General features: G+C 43.7%; 1 protein-coding gene and 1 non-coding gene across 2 annotated transcripts in view; one reads left to right on the plus strand and one right to left on the minus strand.

Moving 5' to 3' along the window:
• The window catches only part of UBE2R2 (ubiquitin conjugating enzyme E2 R2), a 96,829-nt gene that overhangs the window by 42,074 nt on the left and 32,799 nt on the right, over positions 1 to 21,956 (plus strand). The window contains exon 2 of the mRNA XM_049773991.1: positions 18,829 to 18,915. Within this exon, the coding sequence (XP_049629948.1) occupies positions 18,829 to 18,915 (87 nt within the window). The remainder of the gene's footprint in view (positions 1 to 18,828; positions 18,916 to 21,956) is intronic.
• LOC125997246 (U6 spliceosomal RNA) lies at positions 719 to 825 on the minus strand. The gene has a single exon (XR_007491649.1). It is a non-coding gene; the product is annotated as a U6 spliceosomal RNA (small nuclear RNA).

Genomic DNA, 21,956 nt, shown 5'->3' on the forward strand with positions numbered 1-21,956 from the left:
ATGGGATGCCGGGATTTGAACCACCATTCTTCTGCATGCAAGGCAAATGCCTTACCTCCATGCTATCTCTTTGGCCCCTAGCTTTGGAAATTTTTATTGGAATTTTAGTCAATCTGTAGGTCAATAAGGGTATAGCAAATATCAAAATAATGTCTTTTTATTAATTTTGTGTGTGTATGTGTGTGTGTGTGTGTGGTTTTTTTGTTTTGTTTTGTTTTTGCTTGTTTTTGGCCCTTATCTATCTGTAGTTTCTTTTTCTTGTTCTGTGCTCAGGGACCGTTTCTGGTGTTCCTTAGACCATAGGTGGTTCCAGGGATCAAACCAAGATTGGCTTTATGCAGGGCAGGAACTTCAATTCCTATACTATCACGCTATTATATACTAAAAATCATCCTGTTTTATTTTTGGGTGGGATTGGGCCACATCCAGTATCTATCAGGGGTTACTCCTGGCTCGATGTTCAGAAATTACTTGTGGCAAATTTGGTGGACCATATGGAATGCTGGGAGTGGGGGGCTAGCTGTGTGCAAGGCAAACGCTCTAACCCCTGTGCAAATTTGGTGGACCATATGGAATGCTGGGAATGGGGGGATTGAACCCAGGCTAGCTATGTGCAAGGCAAACGCTCTAACCCCTGTGCTATTGTTCTGGCCCCAGATCATCCTGTTTTAATAATTTCTTTTTTTTATCATGCAAAACAGATTTATTCACATGCACAAAAAAAATGGAACGCTTCACAAATTTGCGTGTCATTCTTGTGCAGGGGCCATGCTAATCTTCTCTGTATCGTTCCAATTTTAGTACATGTGTTGCTGAAGCAAGCACATTTTAATCATTTCTTTTTTTTTTTTTTTTTTTTTGGTTTTTGGGCCACACCCTGTGACGCTCAGGGGTTACTCCTGGCTATGCGCTCAGAAGTTGCTCCTGGCTTCTTGGGGGACCATATGGGACGCCGGGGGATCGAACCGCGGTCCGTCCTAGGCTAGCGCAGGCAAGGCAGGCACCTTACCTCCAGCGCCACCGCCCGGCCCCACATTTTAATAATTTCTAATGTATAAATCACATATGTCTTCTTGTGAACTTATCTTTTTTTTTCTTTTCTTTTTTTTTGAATTTTGGGCCACACCCAGTGATGCTCAGGTGTTACTCCTGGCTATGCACTCAGAAATTGCTCCTGGGGGCTGAAGAGATAGCCTGGAGGTAAGGCGTTTTGCCTTTCATGCAGGAGGTCTGTGGTTCGAATCCCAGCATCCCATATGGTCCCCCGAGCATGCCAGGAGAAATTTCTGAGCGTGTGTGTGCCAGGAGCGATTTCTGAGCGTGGAGCCAGGAGTAACCACTGAGTGCTGCCGGGTGTGACCCAAAAACCAAAAAAAAAAAAAAAGGAAAAAGAAATTGCTCCTGGCTTGGGGGGCCATGTGGGATGCCGGAGGATCAAATTGTGGTCCATCTTAGATTAGCCCGGGCAAGGCAGACGACTTACCGCTTGTGCCACCGCTCCAGCCCTTGTGAACTTATTCCAAGCAATGTTTTTCTAGTTTCAGTGGAACTAACATGAAGTTGGAAATAGATGAATAGATGTATTTGATGCATGACCATCTTCACTTGGTATTTACTCTCTCCTACCTGTCCCACTTTCTTCTGCCAAACACCAGTTTTCTGCATCTGTGAAAAAGGATTTTAGATTGCACATGTCACAGAAAGAACTGTTAGGGGCTGGAGAGAAGAGATGGAATACAAATTAGATACAAAAGAAAATACTTTGTTTGTTTTTGGTCCCCATCCAACAGTGCTCAGGGACTTACTCCTGGCTCAGGGATCATGCTTAGTGGGGAGGAAATTGAAACCAGGTTGGCTGTGTATAAGACAAGTGCCCTACCTGCTGTGCTATCATTCCAGCTCCATTTATTTTATTTTATTATTTTTTTGGTAATACCTGGTGATGCTCAACAGTTACACTTGGCTCTGCACTCAGGGATTACTTCTAGAGGTGCTTGGGGGATCATATGAGATGCTGGTGATTGAACCTGTGTTTTCTGCATTCAAGGCATACAACCTTACCTCTACTATACTATTGCTTTGACCCTTGTTTTAATTAGTTTTTTTAAAATAAAAACATTTTATTTGGAGGTACTGAGGAAGTAAGGAAGAGGATAAGAAATAGAGTAATGAGTAACATATTATAGGAGCCTTTCATAAGGCAGAGAGAGACTTAAGAAAGTATTAAAGTACACATCTCATGAGGGGAGATATAGACAACTTATGCTCAGATGCCATATACCCAAGCTACACATGTGCCTCTTTTTTTGGTGGGGGGCACACCCAGCAGTGTTCAGGGCCACACTTAGTGATGCTCAGGGGTTACTCCTGGCTATGCGCTCAGAAATCACTCCTGGCTTGGGGGACCATATTAGGACGCTGGGTAATTGAACCGAGGTCTGTTCTAGGCTAGCACATGCAAGGCAGACGCTTTACCGCTTGTGCCACTGCTCCAGCTCCTCATATTACTCTTGGCTTTATGCTCAGGGGTCATTCCTATAAGTGCTAAGGGGACCATATGGGATGCCAGGTATCAAATCTAGGTTGACTGCCTGTAAGACAAATGACCTGCCCACTGTGCTATCGCTCCAGCTACATATTTTTTATTAGAGGGCCACACCTAGCAAAGCTGCTGGAGCTTGTGAAACACACTTGTAGTTTTTGTTTGTTTGTTTGCTTTGGTTTTGGTTTTTGGGTCACACCCAGCAGCACTCAGGGGTCACTCATGGCTCTACACTTGGAAATCACTCCTGGCAGGCTCAGGGGACCGTATGGGATGCCGGGATTCGAACCACTGTCCTTTTGCATGCAAGGCAAACGTCCTACCTCCATGCTATTTCTTCCGCTCTCCTGAGACACTTGTAACATATTTCAGCCTGCATCATAAAGCTGGGTATTTAGTGCTTGGCCCACCTTGTCTGCTTGTGGCAGGACCCTCAGGATCATGTGTGCATGTGTTTGTCTACTTTGAACCATAGCACCCACCCCATTCATTATTACTTACCACTTGTATATGAATGTTGACTGTACTGGACTTGTCTTCTAGTTCATGTCATTTATTATTTCAACGAGCAGGTTGGATATGTGCTTAGTTGTCTACACAATTGGGTGTGGGACTTAACGGGTTGCATTCAGGTTGCACATCATGCTGTCCTCTGTGCTCTCTTGGAGGTGATGTTGCACTTTCAGTTGCTGTGCATGCTCAGATTTTTGTGGCATTCTTTACTTCAGTTGTTCACATATTCAGCTTGTGGGGGGTCCACACTCCTGGCTATAGTGCTTATGCATGTTTTCAGTTGTGTTGTTAGTGGAGTCATACCCTTTTTAATTGCTGTAATTGCACATACCTGGCTGAATCGTAACTGAATTATAGACGTTAGCATTGTCAGAAACAAAACAGAACAAATCATCTCTAGGCACATACTGCAGTATTGAGGGTCAAACTGATGGCTTCATGCTCACACCATAGCAGGTGCTTTCTTTCACTGACGAGACATCTAGCGCCTGCCCTTATTTTTTATTCTTATTTCTCACTTTTTTTTTCTAGATTTCACCTTGTGACTTTTTTTTTAATTTTTTTTGTTTGTTTGTTTTGTTTTTTGGGTCACTCCCGGCACTGCTCAGGGGTTACTCCTGGCTCCATGCTCAGAAATCGCTCCTGGCAGGCTCGGGGGACCACATGGGATGCCGGATTCCAACCAATGACCTTCTGCATGAAAGGCAAATGCCTTACCTCCATGCTATCTCTTCGGCCCCTGCTTTATTATTTTTTATTACTATTGTTAGTTTTTGGGCCATGTCCAGTGGTGCTCAGGGGTTATTCCTGACTCTGCACTCAGGTATCACTTTTTTTTGTTTGTTTGTTTTTGGGCCACACCCAGTAATGCTCAGGAGTTACTCCTGGCTATACACTCAGAAATTGCTCTTGGCTTGGAGGACCATATGGGATGCGGGGGGGTGGGGGTGGGATCGAAATGCGGTCTGTAGTAGGCCATATGGGATGCTGAGGATTGAAACCGGGCAGTCCCTGGTTGGCTGCATGTAAGGCAAATAGCCTACCTCTATGCTATCACTCTGGCCCTGAAGTTTACATTTTATAGTTCAGTAAGTGCACAGATACTGTTACATATAGTTCATATGTTAGATAATTTGTATTAAGCTATGTTATAATTTTTTTGTTGTTTGGGATTTTTGTTTGTTTGTGGGCCATACCTGGTGGTATGCAGGTGTTACTCCTAGCTCTGCTCTTCGGAATTAATCACTCCTGGTGGACACGGACATATGGAATGTCAGATATCGAACCTCAGTCAGTCACATACATGTAAGGCAAATGCTCTACCAAAACTGTGCTATCACTCTGGCCCCTGCTTGGGATTTTTAATCATTAAAAATTCATAATTTCTTGGGGCTGGAGAGATAGCATGGAGGTAAGGCGTTTGCCTTTCATGCAAGAGGTCATCGGTTCGAATCCCAGCGTCCCATATGGTCCCCCGTGCCTGCCAGGAGCAATTTCTGAGCATGGAGCCAGGAGTAACCCCTGAGCACTGCCGGGTGTGACCCAAAAACCACAAAAAAAAAAAAAAAAAAAAATTCATAATTTCTTAAGTTTGAAAGCCTGTAGCTTGTATTTTTGTCAATAGTACATAAAGCTGATCACTTTATTCATGAATTATTAATATGTGCCACAGACTTTCAACTAAAACTTGTATAGTTGTTGGCAGAATTTTAACTTGAGAATGTTAACAATAAAACTAGTTTTACTTGCTTTTGCTGTGAGGTTGGAAACATATCCTATAGCAGATGTGGCTGATGACATAGCAGAAAACCCAGCAGTAGGAGTGTCCTCTTTTCACACTAACTCCAGGCACTAATCCAAAAGCAACTGTAAAACACAAGCCAAACTATTACCAAGTACAATTGTGCTTAGAACTAGGATTCCTCCCTCCCTCCCTCCCTCCCCCCTCCCTCCCCCCTTCTATCCCTCCCTCCCTTCTCCCTTCCTTTCCTCCCCCTCTCTCCCTCCCTCCCATTTCCTCCCCTCCCTTCTCTCCCTCCCTCCCTCCCTCCATTCTCCCCTCACCTCCATCCCTCCCTTCCCCCCCTCCCTCCCTTCCCACCCTCCCTCCCTCCCTCCCTCCCTCCCTCCCTCCCTTCCTTCCTTCCTTCCTTCCTTCCTTCCTTCCTTCCTTCCTTCCTTCCTTCCTTCCTTCCCTCCCTCCCTCCCTCCCTCCCTCCCTCCCCACCCCCCCATTTGGCAGGGCTCAGGGGACTAAATGGGATGGCAAGGATTGAATCTTAGTCAGCTGCGTGCAAGGCAAGCAATTTACCTGCTGTACTATGGCTCCAGCTCTCTCCCTCTCTCCCTCTCCCCCTCTCCTTCCTCTCCCTCTCCCCTCTCCCCTCTCTCCTCTCCCCTCTCTCCTCCCTCCCTCCCTCCCTTCCTCCCCCCCTCTCCCCCCCCCCCTCGGAACTTACATTCAGCTGTGCTCAGGGCTTAGTTCTGACTCTCAGGGTTTATTCCCATTTTGTTTCTTCACTTCTAAATAAGATATATGCAGTGTGCATAGAAATTTGTTCATAATTTTTGTTTTTACTATAATCTGGCCCTCCAACAGTCTGAAGGACAGTGAACTGGCCCCCTGTTTAAAAAGTTTGAGGACCCCTGCGTGCTGGGATTAAACCTAGGTTGGCTGCATACAACACACATTCTGTTTTTGGATGTACTATTTTTCTGGCCAAATATACTTTTCTTACCATATTTATTTCAGCATTAGTATCTAATAGCAGCAATAATTGATGTGCATTTTACCAAATTTTGGGGGGGGTTTTCGGCCATACCCGGTGATGCTCAGGGGTTACTCCTGGCTATGTGCTCAGAAATCCCTCCTGGCTTGGGGGACCATATGGGACACCAGGGGATCGAACTGCAGTCTATCCTAGGCTAATGCGGGCAAGGCAGACAGACGCCTTACTGTTTGTGCCATCACTCTGGCCCCTGCATTTCACCAATTTCTTTTCTTTTTTTGGTTTTTGGGTCACACCCAGCAGCGCTCAGGGGTTACTCCTGGCTCTAAGCTCAGAAATCACTCCTGGCAGGCTCGGGACCATATGGGATGCCGGAACTCAACCACTGTCATTCTGTATTCAAGGTAACCAACCGCCTTATCTCCCTGCTATCTCTCTGGCCCCTATTTAAAAGAGTTTGAAGAACTCTATTTTCTCTTCAAATTTAAGTAGATAATGCCATATTAAAACAGACCAATTGGGGCCAGAGAGATAGTACAGCGGTAGGGCTTTTGCCTTGCACGCAGTCAATCCAGGACGGAAGATGGAAGTTGGTTCAAATCCTGGCATCCCATATGGTCCCCCGAACCTGCCAGGAGTGATTTCTGAGTGGAGCGCCAGGAGTAACCCCTGAGCACAGCTGTGTGTGACCCCCCCCACCCCCCAAAAAAGTAAACCGATAGATAAGTGAAAACAGTAAATCCCTTTAGCTGTTTTCTTTGTTGCTGTTTTTCTTTAGTTTACTTGTAGTCCTGGGTTTAATCCCAGGTACATTCAGAGCAAGTGCCCTATCAATTGTATTATTGCTTTGGCCCCCATTTCAGTATATGAACCAAAACAACAAAACCCCACAAAGTTGTTTATTGCTCCTTTAATTAAAGAGAGCTTTGTTGGTAATGTGCATTCTCCCATAGAACAGACTGCTGGTCTTATATAAGGTTTTTTTTTTCTTTTTTTTGAGAAGTGTGAAATTTAGATATTGATGGATTTTTTTACAACTAGGATGGGTTGGTATTCAGAAATGTATTTGTTAAAGTGTGTTCCCATTTGGCTTTCAGAAGCAAGGGACTGACTGACTTGCTCTCCAAAATCAGCTATCAAGGCAATGTTTTAAATGTTTAAACACATTTAAAATTGGTTTTGAAGGCCAGAGAGAAGCTCAACAGGCTGAACACCTGGGTGTGATACATGGTACCATATGGTACATGGGAACAACCCTGAAGCACAGAGCCAGGGGGAGCCTTTGTGAGCACTGTACAGGGTATACCTCCACCCCTGTTAGTTCTTGTTACTTAATGGTAGAACTAACAAGTACTAATTAAATTATTTTAAATGGGCTGTTTGGTATTGTGACTGTAGAATTATCAATCTTTTGCCAATATATGAATTTATATATATTTTTATGAACAGTTCAAGGCTTATTCAGGTCTTCCTTATTGTTGGTTCTTCATATTCTTCTCTCCTCCCTTATAGGGGATCAAACCTAGGACTTATATATTTTGAAACTGAGCCCATTTACTGACAGTTGATTGTCTAAAAGATGAAATTGGATCTTTTTTCCCTTGAAAGTGAGATCTGATTTACAATTTAGATGTTCATAATCATATTTATTCTTTTTTGTTTTGTTTTGGTTTTGGGGCCACACCCGTTTGACGCTCAGGGATTACTCCTGGCTATGCGCTCAGAAATCGCCCTGGCTTGGGGGGACCATATGGGATGCCGGGGGATCGAACTGCGGTCCGTCCTACGCTAGTACTTGCAAGGCAGACACCTTACCTCTAGCGCCACCTTCCCAGCCCCAATATTTATTCTTCTATTCATTCCAAGGGAACAATTATTTCATTTTGGGGGGCGTTGTTTTGGGGCCACACCCGGCCAGCATTCAGGGGCTACTTCTGACTCTGCACTCAGAAATTACTTCTGGGATACTGGCTTTCAAACCCTGGTAGGCCATAGAAGGCAGATGCCCTTACGTGCTGTACTGTCTCTCTGGCCCCAGAATTTATATTCAAATAAAAGTAACTAAAATGGTTAGCGGCTGGAGCATAGCACAGTGTTAAGATGTTTGCCTGTATAGGCCAACTCAGGACAGACCCAGGTTGAATCCTCAGCATCCCATATCCCCCTTCCCCCCACGCAGGAATAATTTCTGAGCCAGGAATAATCTGAGTGCCACTGTGTGTGGCCAAACCTCACCCTCCAGTTACAATTGTTAGACTTTCAGAAAGCTGATTCCATAGGTTAAAGTTCTTAAGTTTTTGAAAACTTTTCCCGTTGACTTTTCTAAAACTGGTATTAATAGTAGGGAAATAGGGCTGGAAAGATAGCACAGTGGTAGGGCATTTTGCTTTGCACGTGGCCAGCTCAGGATGGACCAAGATGATTCCTAGCATCCCATATGGTTCCCCAAGCTTGCCAGGAGCGATTTCTGAGCACAGAGCCCAGAGTAACCCCTCAGTGCCACTGGGTGCCCCCCCCCCCACAAAAATAGTAGGGAAATAAAAGAGAATAGTGAAAATGTGCTGTCTGTTTAAGGTTTCTTTAGTCTGAAAAATCTGTTTTTTTTTTTTTTTTTTTTTGTCCTCAATAAAAGCTCCATGGGGCTATAAAGATGGCTCAATAGATGGAATACAATGTTTTGTATGTAAGCAGCTCTGGCTCATTTCCCAGTACTGCATGGTCACCCAAGCACAGCACTGTTTATATATAACAACTGGATATGGCCCCCAAAACAAAATAGAACAAACAGAAAACTTCATGATTTTCTGGGGGAGTTGCTCCCAAGGCTTTGTACATATAGAGCATGTTCTCAGTCCCTGAGGTATATTCTAAACCTTAATACTTTTGTTTGTTTGTTGGTGAGTGTTCCTAAGATGTGCTCAAGGGACCCTGGGGATTAGCTCCTGAGAACTCTGGAATGTGGCCCCCAAATTAAATAGGAAAAAAACCAAACATATATATGTATATGCACAGCATAAGCTTTACCACTGAGCCACATTTCTAGTCCCAGTGACCATTTGGAAAATACTGGTTCTTTGGTGAATATTTAATTGGCTTTGTCTGTTTTTCTTCTTATTAAGATTGTGATTTATGGCTGTTGGGAGAATACCAAAGGGATTAGCTACCTCATCTGCCGCATACTATCGGTCACGATATAAACATGACCTAGCACCTGTGATATTAACTTTGATTACTTTATTCAGGTGGTGGTTGCCAGGATTTTCCATTACAAAGTTATTGTTTCTAGCTTTCCCTACACTATTCTTAAGTCCAGCCCACAATCCTGGGAAGAGAATTTAATTCCACCTCCTGAATGGGATATATCTGCATACATTATCTGAAATACTGCTTAAGGAAGATTTGTCCCTTTTCATAATCTATTCAGAACATTAATATTCACTCATTTTTAATATTTTTTATTTATCAAGCATTACTTTGAGTTGCTTTGGTTTTGGTCATTAGGTGCCGTTTTAGGTTGACTTTTGAATTCTGTGCCCTTTTTGATCTGCCTCTTCTTTTTCTTAAGCATTTACTAACTTTCAAGTGCTATAAGATGATTCAAGTTCTTATAATATGTGTGTATGTATGTATGTATTTATTTTGAGGGGGCATACATACTCTCTTGTGATCAGGGCTTGCTTCTTGGCTCTGTTAGGAGTCACTTATAGCAGTGGTTGGGGGTCCAGATGCAGTACTGGGATCAGTTGTGTTTGAAGCAAGGGCTTTAATTTAACCCCTGTAGAAACCCAACTCTGATTCAGGCCAATTTTGTATTCTGCATCAGATCTGGAATCAATATTCTGGGACTGGAGAGATGGCCTGGAGGTGGGGCATTTGCCTTCCATGTAGAAGGACAGTGGTTCAAATCCCGGCATCCCATATGGTCCCCCAAGCCTGCCAGGAGAGATTTTGGAGTGTGGAGCCAGAAGTAACCCCTGAGTGCTGCTGGGTGTGACCCAAAAATCAAAAACAAAACAAAACAAAAAAAAATAGAATCAATATTCTTCCAAAAGGGCTCCTTGGTTTGGTTACTTTTATTAGATAATGAGACTTATTTATTTATTTATTTATTTATTTATTTATTTATTTATTTATTTAGGGTTTTCCCCCCCACACCTAATGGTGCGCAGGTGTTACTCCTGGCTCTGGCTCAGAAATAGTTCCTGGCAAGCTTGGGGGCCCATATGGGATGCCAGGGATTAAACCTGGGTCTATCCAGTGTTGGCTGTGTGCAAGGCCAACACCCTACCACTGAGCTATCACTCTGGCCCGACAATGAGATTTAGAAAGCAGAGTGTAGCTATACTTTGTGCAAATTAGATTTTGCAGCAGATAGGAAATTTGTATTGTACATGGTTGACCTGGGTTCGATTTCTGACACCCTCATGGACCTCCAACCACCAGGAGTAAGCACATCCAGATTGACCCATTAACAACAAAAGAAAAAAATAAAAAACTACTTGTTGCTACTGAGATAGTTACTTTTTTTGGAGGGTTGGGGGTTATATCCTGCAGTGTTCAGAGACAGCTCCCTGTAAATTGTTTAAAATGGGACCATGAAATTCTGGGGTTCAAATCTTGGCCTCGTGCATACAAAGCATGTGACTAGTGCTTTGAGCTGTCTCCCTGGCCCATGGATATGACTACTTTGTAATGACCAGTTTTATTGTGATTTAATGTCCTAGGGGGCTCAGAGGACCCATAAGGAACACTGGGGATCAAACTTGGGTTAGCCACATGCAAGGCAAGTGCCCCACCTACTGTACTGTCATTCTGGCCCCTTTTCATTTTGCTTTTCATTTTCAGCCAGCAATGTGTAAAGCATTGAACTTTTTCTTTTTCTTTATTTTTTTTTGGGTCACACCCATTGATGCTTAGGGGTTACTCCTGGCTATGGCACTCAGAAATTGCACCTGGCTTGGGGGGACCATATGAGACGCCAGGAGATCAAACCGCTGTCCATCCTAGGCTAGCGCTTGCAAGGCAGATGCCTTACCTCTAGCACCACCGCTTCAGTCCCAAAGTATTGAACTTTTTAGAAACCAAAACCTTTTTAGTTTTCTTTTAGAGGGGTGGGTGGAGAAATAATAAATATGTTAAGGTGTTCATTTTGGCATGCAGCTGACTTGAGACTGATCCTTAGCACCATCTGTGTTTGCATCCAGATAATAACCTGAGCCCAGAGCCTTGCACACAACCCCATGTAACCTACTTCCTTCTATTTATTTTGTTTTCTTTTGGTTTTTGGGTCACACCCAGCGGTGTTCAGGGGTTACTCCTGGCTCTGAGCTCAGAAGTTGCTCCTGGCAGGCATGGAGGGGTTGGGGGACCATATGGGATGCTGTGTTACGAACCACCATCTGTCATGGATTGGCTGCTTGCAAAGCAAAATGCCCTACCACTGTGCTATCTCTCTGGCCCCTATTTTCTATTTTCTTTTGTTAACTTTTTTTGTCCTCCCAAACAGTGTAGAATGCTTTGGGGTTCCTGTCTGCAAACTTGAGATGATGTGGTACTGGTAATTGTAACCCAGTTAGACATGTTAGACACGTGGCTTCTTTAGTATCCTATACTATCTCTTTGACCCTTTCACTGAGTCCTCCCCCAAATTACTAGCTCAGACCTGCTACTTATGTCCTGAGGGTTTTTTCCATTTATGTTAACTGTATTTTGCACTGCTACAGTTCTTTGAATGTACTTAATATAGTAGACTTAAAGTTTTTGTGTAGGGACTAGAGCAGGGGGTCTCAAACTTGCCACCCGCGGGCTGTTTGTGGCCCTCCATACAACATTTTGTGGCCTGCGGCCAGCCTTCAAATATCGCAGTATTCGCAATTATTCAAATACCGAATAATCACAATAAAATCGCATTAGTAAGAAAAAATTGCATTAAACATTCACATACCCCGAGCAGTTCTGTTCGGGGTATGCAACTGTGTAATGCGATTTTTTGCGATTCTTTTTTCTTACTAATGTGATTCTTTTTTTGGGGGGGGGCACACCCGGCGCACTCAGGGGTTATTCCTGGCTGTCTGCTCAGAAATAGCTCCTGGCAGGCACGGGGGACCATATGGGACATTGGGATTCGAACCAACCACCTTTGGTCCTGGATCGGCTGCTTGCAAGGCAAACGCCGCTGTGCTATCTCTCCGGGCCCACTAATGCAATTCTTATTGCGAATATTCGGTAAGCGAATAATTGCGAATACTTTGCACCTAGCACAGACGTCATTTCCGCTGCTCCTGTCCGCTGTCCCTTGTATTATCGGAGGCCTAAGGGAGAGAAGGGAGAGAAGTTTATTACAGAATTAGATTTTGTCATACCTTCATCATGACTTCATCAAAGCCTGCAGTGAAGAGAAAGATTGATGATGAGCACAGACAATTTCAGGAAAAGTGGGAGACAATATTTCTTTGTTGAGCACAGGGGCATTCCCACATGTCTTATTTGCTCAGAGAAAGTTGCAGTGCACAAGGAATACAACTTGAAACACCATTATTCCACTAAACATGCTGAGGAATGTGCAAAATATCAAGGAAATGAGAGAGCCAAATGGGTTGTCAGTCTTAAAGCATGTCTAATTAGGCAACAAGATTTCTTCAAGAAAGCAACCAAAGAGAATGTTGCATCAGTCGAAGCTAGTTTCATGGTTAGTGAGATGGTTGCTAAGGCAGGGAAACCATTCACAGAAGGAGAGCTTGTTAAAAAATGCACGTTACAGGCTGCAAGTATTATCTGTCCGGAAAAGAAAGGTCAGTTTAGTAAAATCAGCCTCTCTGCCAACACTGTGGCAGAGTGCATTTCTGACATGTCAAGTGACATTTATCATCAACTGTGTGAGAAAGCCAAATGTTTTGATGCATACTCAGTTGCTGTTGATGAGGGCACAGATATAACAGACACTGCGCAGCTCACAATTTATGTCCGTGGTGTTGATTGCAATTTTGAATTGACAGAGGAGCTGCTCACAATAATTCCAATATGGCCAGACCACTGCTAATGAGATATTTCAGCATCTGTGTGATGCCATTGAGAATGCAGGTTTGCCATGGAAGAGGTTTGTTGGAATAATAACCGATGGAGCGCCATCAATGATAGGGAAGAAAAATGGACTGGTGGCACTTGTTCAAAAAAAGTTGAAGCGGAGGGTGTAGAGAAGGCCATTTCTCTTCACTGCATTATCCATCAGCAGGCCCTTTGCAGTAAATGCCTGCCGTGTGACAATGTGATGTCTGTTGTTGTGAAATGCATCACCCAAATCAGATCCAGGGGCTTAAAGCATAGGAGGTTCTGTGCTTTTTTAGAGGAAATGGAGTCAGAATATGGAGATGTGCTCTGTTTCACCGAGGTACGTTGGCTCAGCAGGGGAAATGTCCTGAAAAGATTTTTTGAGTTGAGAGAAGTGAAAGCCTTCGTGAAGGATGGGAATGCTGTTTCTGAGTTGAGTGATCACAAATGGCTCATGGACTTAGCTTTTCTTGTTGACATCACACATAAGTGAATGTACTAAACAAGATGTTACAAGGCCTGGGGCAGCTTATCAGTGCTGCCTATGACAACATGAAAGCATTCTCCACAAAACTTGTGTTATGGAAATCCCAGCTCTCTCAGACAAATCTTTGCCATTTCCCAGCATGCAAGGAACTTGTGGATGCAGGCATACCAGTCAGGGGTGAGAAATAGCTATTTTTAAGCTAGAGAAGGAATTTGATCACAGATTTGCAGACTTCAAAAAGCACAGAGCTGTTGAATTAAATAATTAGCGATGGTGCTGGATGGCAATGGATGGCGATGGATTCCTTTCTGCCACCCCAGGCCACATGGCTCTGCAACTCCATCCAGCCGGTCGGGTCCCAGGCCCAGGTGAAATCACTCACTCACACGCAGCCATCAGGAAGCATCAGCTTTATTCATGCCCTAGCCACCACAGGTGTGTGGCCTATGTCAACCTTTCAAGCATTCAGCAATATTTTGCTAGCCCTGCGTCTTATCTCCTGTTAGCCATCTTTCCTTTGGGCTCCATGCGGCCCAAAGATCCAAAAGCCGGCCAAGAGACAAAAGGGCCGAATCCCTTTCGTCCCAGGCTTATCTAACTTTATTCCGACCCCTCCCAGGAATGGGAGGTCTTGCAGGTAGGGTCACACCTATTATCCGGTTCCCTAGGCCCCTCCCAGAAATGGGTGGGTCTTGGGGTACACCACACAGAGCCACTTTCCAAATTTTTGTGGGCCCCTTTTCCTTTGATGTGCAAGATGTCCCTCCTGTGCTTCAAATGGAGCTCAATGACCTGCAGTGCAACTCTGATCTCAAAGCCAAGTTCAGGGAGATTAATGGAAAAGCAGATATGCATGGGCAATTTTTGAGAGAATTGCCCCCCAGCTTCCCTGAGCTTTCCCGAATGTTCAAGCGCACCATGTGCCATTTTGGGAGCACATATTTGTGTGAAAAGTTATTCTCCACATTGAACTTCAGTAAGTCAAAGTACAGGTCTAGACTTAATGATGATCATCTTCAAGCCATACTGAGGGTCTCAACTGCTTCCTCTCTAAAGCCAAATGTGGTTCAGATTTGTGAGAAGAAGCGCTGTCAAGTTTCTGGCAGCAAGGAATAGGCAAAAGACGCCATGTTCAGAAGAACTGTTCATGATCTTCACTCAATGTTTTATTCATGTTCAGAAGGAATAATTAAAACTGTTAATAATGATGTTTGAGGACTTTTTTTTTGTGAAATCCCTTATGTGGCCCTGCCTCACCCCGACTTTGCCTCCTGCAGCCCCCAGGTAAATTGAGTTTGAGACCCCTGGCCTAGAGAGACTGTTAAGTGGGTAAGACACTTTGTAACTGACCTGGCTTGCATCCTCAGCACCACTTATGGTTCCCTGACACTAAGCCAGAAGTAGGCCCTGTGCATAGCTGGGTATGGCCCTCTCAAAAACCAAAACAAATAAAATTTTTGTTTGGTTAAGTAAAATTTTGGCTTACAGCTTTTTATTGTTCCTAGCCTGCTTCTCTTCTATAAGGGCCACACTTTTTTTTCATGTATTATGTATTTTTTTTTATTTTATTTTATTTTTTTTTTGGTTTTTGGGCCACACCTGGCGGTGCTCAGGGGTTACTCCTGGCTGTCTGCTCAGAAGTAGCTCCTGGCAGGCACGGGGGACCATATGGGACACCGGGATTCGAACCAACCACCTTTGGTCCTGGATTGGCTGCTTGCAAGGCAAACGCCGCTGTGCTATCTCTCCGGGCCCGTATTATGTATATTTTTATGAGGTACTTTTAAAGCATAATGTGGCAAAAGAATATTTTTATTTTCTTTTATTCAATTGCCATAATTTACAAAGTTACTTTGTAAGTTACATTGTGCCAACACCAGTCCCTTCACTAGTGTCCATTTCCCTCTACCAGTGTTCCCATTTACTCCAGCCTGCCTTATGGTAAGCACTTTATTACCTCCTTTTTGCATTCCATTCTCCTTCATTAGTATCATATTGTATTCATTCCTGTTGCCTTTTGGGCATTTGTTATTCCCCTATTGTATGTTTTTCTGCATTTGAGAAATCATGCTGTGTCTGTCCCTCTCTCTCTTTACTGATTTCACTCAATATATTTTCCAAATTTGTAGTAATATTTGTAGTACAGCAATTGTATAACTGCATCTTTTCTTACAGCCAGTAATATTCTACTGTATCTAGATACCATAGTTTCTTTTTCTTTTCTTTTCTTTTCTTTTCTTTATTTTGGTTTTTGGGTCACACCCAGCAGCGCTCAGGGGTTACTCCTGGCTCTATGCTCAGAAATCACTCCTGGCAAGCTCAGGGACAAATGGGATGCCGGGTTTCCAACCACAGACCTTCTGCATGCTAGGCAAACGCCTTATCTCCATGCTATCTTTCAGGCCTCTATACTATAGTTTCTTAATCCAGTCATCTGTTCTTGAATATACTGGATATCTTGTTGCTGTTTGTGATTGTTTTCTTGCTTAGTGATATTAATGACCTGATTCTGATAGCTATATTATGCATTATTTTATGTGTCATGTTTTACATGTGCTATTTGTTAAGTCTTTTATTTAACCTAATAGTCAGCTAGCAGTTTGGCAGATCTTCTTGATTTGAGTTCCTAACACCAGCAATTTATATGGGTGTAAGAACTTTGCGTCTATTAGGGCATATCTTTAATACTTCCTGTTTGTGCCCCACCACAAGTTTAGCTTGAGCTAATAGATGAGAACCCACCCCCAAACACATTGCAGAATTTTTCTTAGGCCTATATATTGTCCGGCCTTTGGATTTTATTTTATTTATTAAACTTCTTTTTAAATACTATGAACTTTGGGCCGGAGAGATAGCACAACGAATCATAGGGCATCTGCCTTGAATGCAGCTGATCTAGGATCAACGATGGTTCGAATTCTGGCATCCCATATGGTCCCCAGAGACTGCCAGGAGTGACTTCTGATATGACCCCAAAACAAAAACAAACAGAAAAGTCTGAACTTTTATTTTATTTATTTATTTATTTATTTATTTATTTATTTATTTATTTATTTATTTATTTATTTATTTATTTATTTATTTTTGGTTTTTTGGCCACACCCGGTAACGCTCAGGGGTTACTCCTGGCTATGCGCTCAGAAGTTGCTCCTGGCTTGGGGGACCCATATGGGACGCCGGGGGATCGAACCACGGTCCGTCCAAGGCTAGCGCAGGCAAGGCAGGCACCTTACCTCTAGCACCACCGCCCGGCCCCTGAACTTTTAGATTCTAAGGAATTGCTAGAATTCTTGGGACATCTCTTCGGGGTTGAGGTGTTAGGGACCACATCCAGTGGTGATCAGGGGTCACTCTTGGCTAGATTCTGTGTTAGTGGTTCTGGGATTGACCCAAGAGTTGGCCAAGTGGAAGGCAAGTGTCCTCTCTCCTTAGCCCTTCCTATCCTTCCCTATTAATTTTTTTTGTTTGGTTTTGGACCATACTTGGCAATACTCAGGGCTTACTCCTGAAACTCTGAGCTCAGGTTTCATTTCCTGAGGGCTTGGGACCATCTAGGATGCCAGGGATTGAACCCAGGTCAACTGCATGCAAGACAAGTGCTTTATGTACTATACTATCATTCCGGCTCCCCTATTAAATTTTTTTTTTTTTTTTTTTTTTGGTTTTTGGGTCACACCCGGCGGTGCTCAGGGGTTACTCCTGGCTGTCTGCTCAGAAATAGCTCCCGGCAGGCACGGGGGACCATATGGGACACCGGGATTCGAACCAACCACCTTTGGTCCTGGATCGGCTGCTTGCAAGGCAAACACCGCTGTGCTATCTCTCCGGGCCCTCCCCTATTAATTTTTTTATTAATCTTTTGTTTGACTTGATTGACATGCTTGAAGGGAAACAATTGCCTATTTTTTTTATAATAGGAGTTTTTAATAATAACCCCTTTGAAAAAATTATTTTCACTTTGAAAACTAATTCAGATCAGATATTGTCTTCATTGCAAATTGGTGTGTTCTAGGTTCTTGTTTTCTTTCTTTTTTCTTTTTCTTCTATTTTTTTCTGTATTTTGGGTCATACCTGGCAGCGCTCAGGGGTTACTCCTGGCTCTCTGCTCAGAAATCGCTCCTGGCAGGCTTGGGGGACCTTATGGGATGCTGGGATTTGAACCACTGTCCTTCTGCATGCAAGGCAAATGCCCTATCTCCATGCTATCTCTCCGACCCCTAGGTTCTATCTAGTTTCTTATTATTTAATGCTTGATTTCTGGGACTGAGTAAAAGATTACCAGGCAAAAAAGTTTAAGAAGCCCTTAAACTTTGAAAATTTAAAGGAGAACCATAAAAAATAAAATGACAACTCCTTGATAGTAAATTTTGAATAAGTTCTGATTCATTCTGTAGCTGCTGTTCTGTTTTTGAGGAAGGGCATTCTTGGTGGGTGCCCATCATGCTATGCTGTGCATTGAATTTATAGTTGTTATTCAGTTTTCATTTTGCTTTTGGTTGCAGTACATCTGAGCTGTTAATGATAAGGCTATCTTGACAGCTGAGCAGGGCACGAGCTATGACTAATTAAAAAAAAAGGCCATGTTGTTCACTGTTATTTGAGAGTTAGCTTTTTTATTTTCTAGAATTTTGAAGTTGTTGATTCTCTGAATTTTGCCAAATTTCTGATTGGTTTATTTAAAAAAAGAAGTTTTGAGGGTCTTGACCCTCAGTTGTGAAAAATCGTAGTCGACTCACATGTTATTTATGTGTATACTCTTGGTTTCTCAGTCACTTTCTCACTCCTCTTTACTGATTCCCATTAGATGAGGCCTTTTCTGGATATCTTTATATTGAATATAGGAGACTGCCAAAAACTTTTTCTTTATTTATACCAGTAAATATCAGTAATATCAGTAAATATCAGTGTGTGAAAAACAAACCAAATATTCCCAAGTAAAAAATGTAGGTTTGTGTTTTGGGGGGTCCTTGTGAGTTATGATCAGGGAACCCAGGAGCCACTTGCGTAGATTCTCTGCCCACTAGGCCTCTGTTCAATGTGAATGCCCATAGTAATACTGTGAGAGTCTATTGTGCTGGACCACAGGGACCACACCTGTCTGCTCAAGGGCTTTTAGGGCTATACCTTAAAAGGGGGGGCGGCTGGAGTGATAGAGTAGCAGTAGGGCATTTGTCTTGCACGCAGCTGACCCAGGATGGACCACAGTTGATTCCCCAGCATCCCATATGGTCCCCAAGCCAGGAGTGATTTCTGAGTGCATAGCCAGGAGTAACCCCTGAGCGTCATTGGTTGTGGCCCAAAAACCAAAAAATAAAAGGATCGATGGGGTCCATGGTACTAGGATCAAACAAGGGTCATTGACCCTAATTTCCCTTGTACTAACCCAGCTCTATAAGAGCTATTTCATTCCAATAGTCTGTTTTATAGAAGGGAGTTTGTTTCACTGAGACATAATTAGATAGGTGAATAATATGTAATCTTATTTACTGGCATTCTTTTTCCCTTTCCAGGCACATATTAAATTTCCTATTGACTACCCATATTCACCACCTACCTTCAGATTCTTGACCAAAATGTGGCACCCCAACATTTATGAGGTAAGAAATATCTATCAAACTACTCTAAAGATTAATATTTTTAGATCCAAGCCTTTAAAAAATAGCCTTATATGTCAGTCTGCTTTGATAGAGCGTAGCCACAAAGGAACATTCATGAATTTGTCAGTGGGAAATCCCTACATCTCATGGAGTCTGCCCTTAAACACACAAGAATTATGAGACAGAGCTGAAGCCTGTTTCTTTTCTCGAAGCGAAGAGGAAATACTAAAGTAGGAGAACATTAGACTTTAAGGGCAATAACTGGGAGTTATGACAGTCCACATTCCATGGAGCCTTCTAGGGACAAGCTATGTATGATATGGGTCCCAGGTAACTTGGGAGAGAGTGGTTATGATTTAAAAACTATTTGTCGGGTTGGAGTGATAGTATATATAACAGGTAAGGAATGAGCTTGTCTTAAATGCAGCTGACCCAGGTTTGATCCCTAGCATTCCATCTGGTTCCCTGAGCCTGCCAGCAGTGAATTCGGAGTACAGAGCCAGGAGTCATCCCTGAATACCACCAGCTATGATTCACAAACAAAAACAAAAAAATTGTCTGGTTCCCCTGCCCCCTTCTGCTACTGATCCTCCAGACTTCCAGTCCCACTCAGAGAGAGGGGTATGGATGTATATTTAATTTAAAAAAACTTGTTTTTGGGGCCCGGAGAGATAGCACAGCGGCGTTTGCCTTGCAAGCAGCTGATCCAGGACCAAAGGTGGTTGGTTTGAATCCTGGTGTCCCATATGGTCCCCTGTGCCTGCCAGGAGCTATTTCTGAGCACACAGCCAGGAGTAACCCCTGAGCAATGCTGGGTGTGGCCCAAAAACCAAAAAAAAAAAACCAAACAAACTTGTTTTAAAAATATTTTATTCCTGTTTAGACTATATAATCTGGAAGTCTGTTTGCACTGACTTGATTATCAAGTGGCATTAAACAGTAATAGTTTGGTTTTTTATTATTATTTTGGTTTTTGGGTAATACCCGGCTGCGCTCAGCAGTTATTCTGGCCCCTGGCCTATTAGAGTTGTTTTAAGTGAGGCACAGAGGAGCAGAAGGGAAACTAATTTTTTTCTTTTTTGGGTCACACCCAGCAGTGCTCAGGGGTTACTCCTGGATCTAGGCTCAGAAATCATTCCTGGCAGGCTCGAGAGACCATATGGGATGCCAGGATTCGAACCACCATCCTTCTGCATGCAAGGCAAACGCTACTTCTCCATGCTATTTCTCCAGCTGTTTTTTGTTTTTATTTATTTTTGGTTTTTGGGCCACACCTGGTGACGACCCTCAGGGGTTACTCCTGGCTATGGGCTCAGAAATTGCTCCTGGCTTGAGAGACCATTTGGGACGCCAGGGGATTGGTTCATCCTAGGTCAGCTATGTGCAAGGCAAATGCTATACTGCTACTGCTCTGGTCTCAGTAAATTTTTTGTTTGTTTTTGGGCCACACCTGGCAGTGCTTAGTGTTTACTCCTGGCTATCTGCTCAGAAATAGCTCCTGGCAGGCATGGGGGACCATATGGGACACCGGGATTTGAACCACTATTGATCCTGGGTCGGCGCTTGCAAGGCAAACGCCCTACCGCTGACCTATCTCTCGAGCCCCATAAATACACACAAGCAGTGCTCAGGGGTTATTCCTGGCTCCATGCTCAGAAATTGCTCCTGGCAGGCACGGGGGACCATATGGGACACCGGGATTAGAACCGATGACCTCTCGCATAAAAGGCAAACGCCTTACCTCCATGTTATCTCTCCAGCCCCCATGCTGTTTGTATTTGAAAAAAAATAATGGGTCTGCCGGGCGTGGTGGTGCTTGCCTGTAGTCCCAGCTACTCAGGAGGCTGAGGCCTGAGGATTGCTTGAGTCCAGGAAATCTGGGCTGCATTGCGGGTGTCCGCACTAAGTTCGGCCTCAATATGGTGATCCCCTGGGAGCGGGGGCCACCAGGTTGCCTAAGGAGGGGCAAACCGGCCCAGGTCGGAAACGGAGCAGGTCAAGGCTCCCGTGCTGATCAGTAGTGGGATTGCAGCTTTGAATAGCTACTGCACTCCAGCCTGGGCAATATAGCAAGATCCTGTCTCTTAAAAAAAATAATGGGGTTATAATTAATATAGGGGTTAAAGCACATAACTAAATTGTGACTGACCTCAGATATATCCCCTATTACACATCAATTTTTTAAGTCTTCACCTTTTTTGTTTGTTTGTTTGTTTGTTTGTTTTGGGGCCACACCCGGTGGCTATCTGCTATCTGCTCAGAAATCGCTCCTGGCAGGCAAGGGGGACCATATGGGACACCGAATTCTAACCAACCACCTTAGGTCCTGGGTCGGCTGCTTGCAAGGCAAACGCAGCTGTGCTATCTCTCCGGCCCCTTCACCTTATTTTTGTTTTGGGGCCACATCCAGCAGTGCTCAGGGGTTGCTCTGCATTCAGAACTCACTTCTGGCAGGCTCGGGGACCATATGGGATGCTGGGATTGAACCCAGGTTGGTTGCATGCAAAGTAAATACCCTCCCTACTATTATCACTCTGATCCTCCCTCTCCTCTTTTTCTTTTTCCACCTCTTTCTCCCCCTCCTCTTTGTCCTCTTCCTCATTTTCCTTCTCCTCCTCTTCCCTCCTCTTTCTCTTCCTCCCGTCTTTTCCATCCTTCCTCCTCCCGAGCCCTTTCTCTTCTTTCTCTTCCTCCCATCCTCCCTCCTCTTCCTCCTCGTTTTTTTTTTTTTGTTTTAGGGCTACACCTGGAAGTGCTTAGGATTTGATTTATTCCTGGCTCTGCTCTCAGGAATCACTTCTGTTGGGATTCAAGGGATCAAACCTAGACCTGGTGTGAATAAGCAAACTTGTCTTGCTGTACAATCACTCTGGCCCCTGTCACATACATTACTTGGTGCTTGTGTACTACTAGGGTGGCACACTAGGACCTGAGTAACACTATATCTTCTGGCCTTCATATTTGAACCACTGTTTTGGTTGACTAAGGATCTCTGGGAGTGGTCAGTGGGTCACCTGAGTACCAATTGAAAGGTACCTCAA

This window comes from Suncus etruscus, chromosome 1 (assembly GCF_024139225.1).
Source record: "Suncus etruscus isolate mSunEtr1 chromosome 1, mSunEtr1.pri.cur, whole genome shotgun sequence".
Taxonomy (NCBI): Eukaryota; Metazoa; Chordata; class Mammalia; order Eulipotyphla; family Soricidae; genus Suncus; species Suncus etruscus.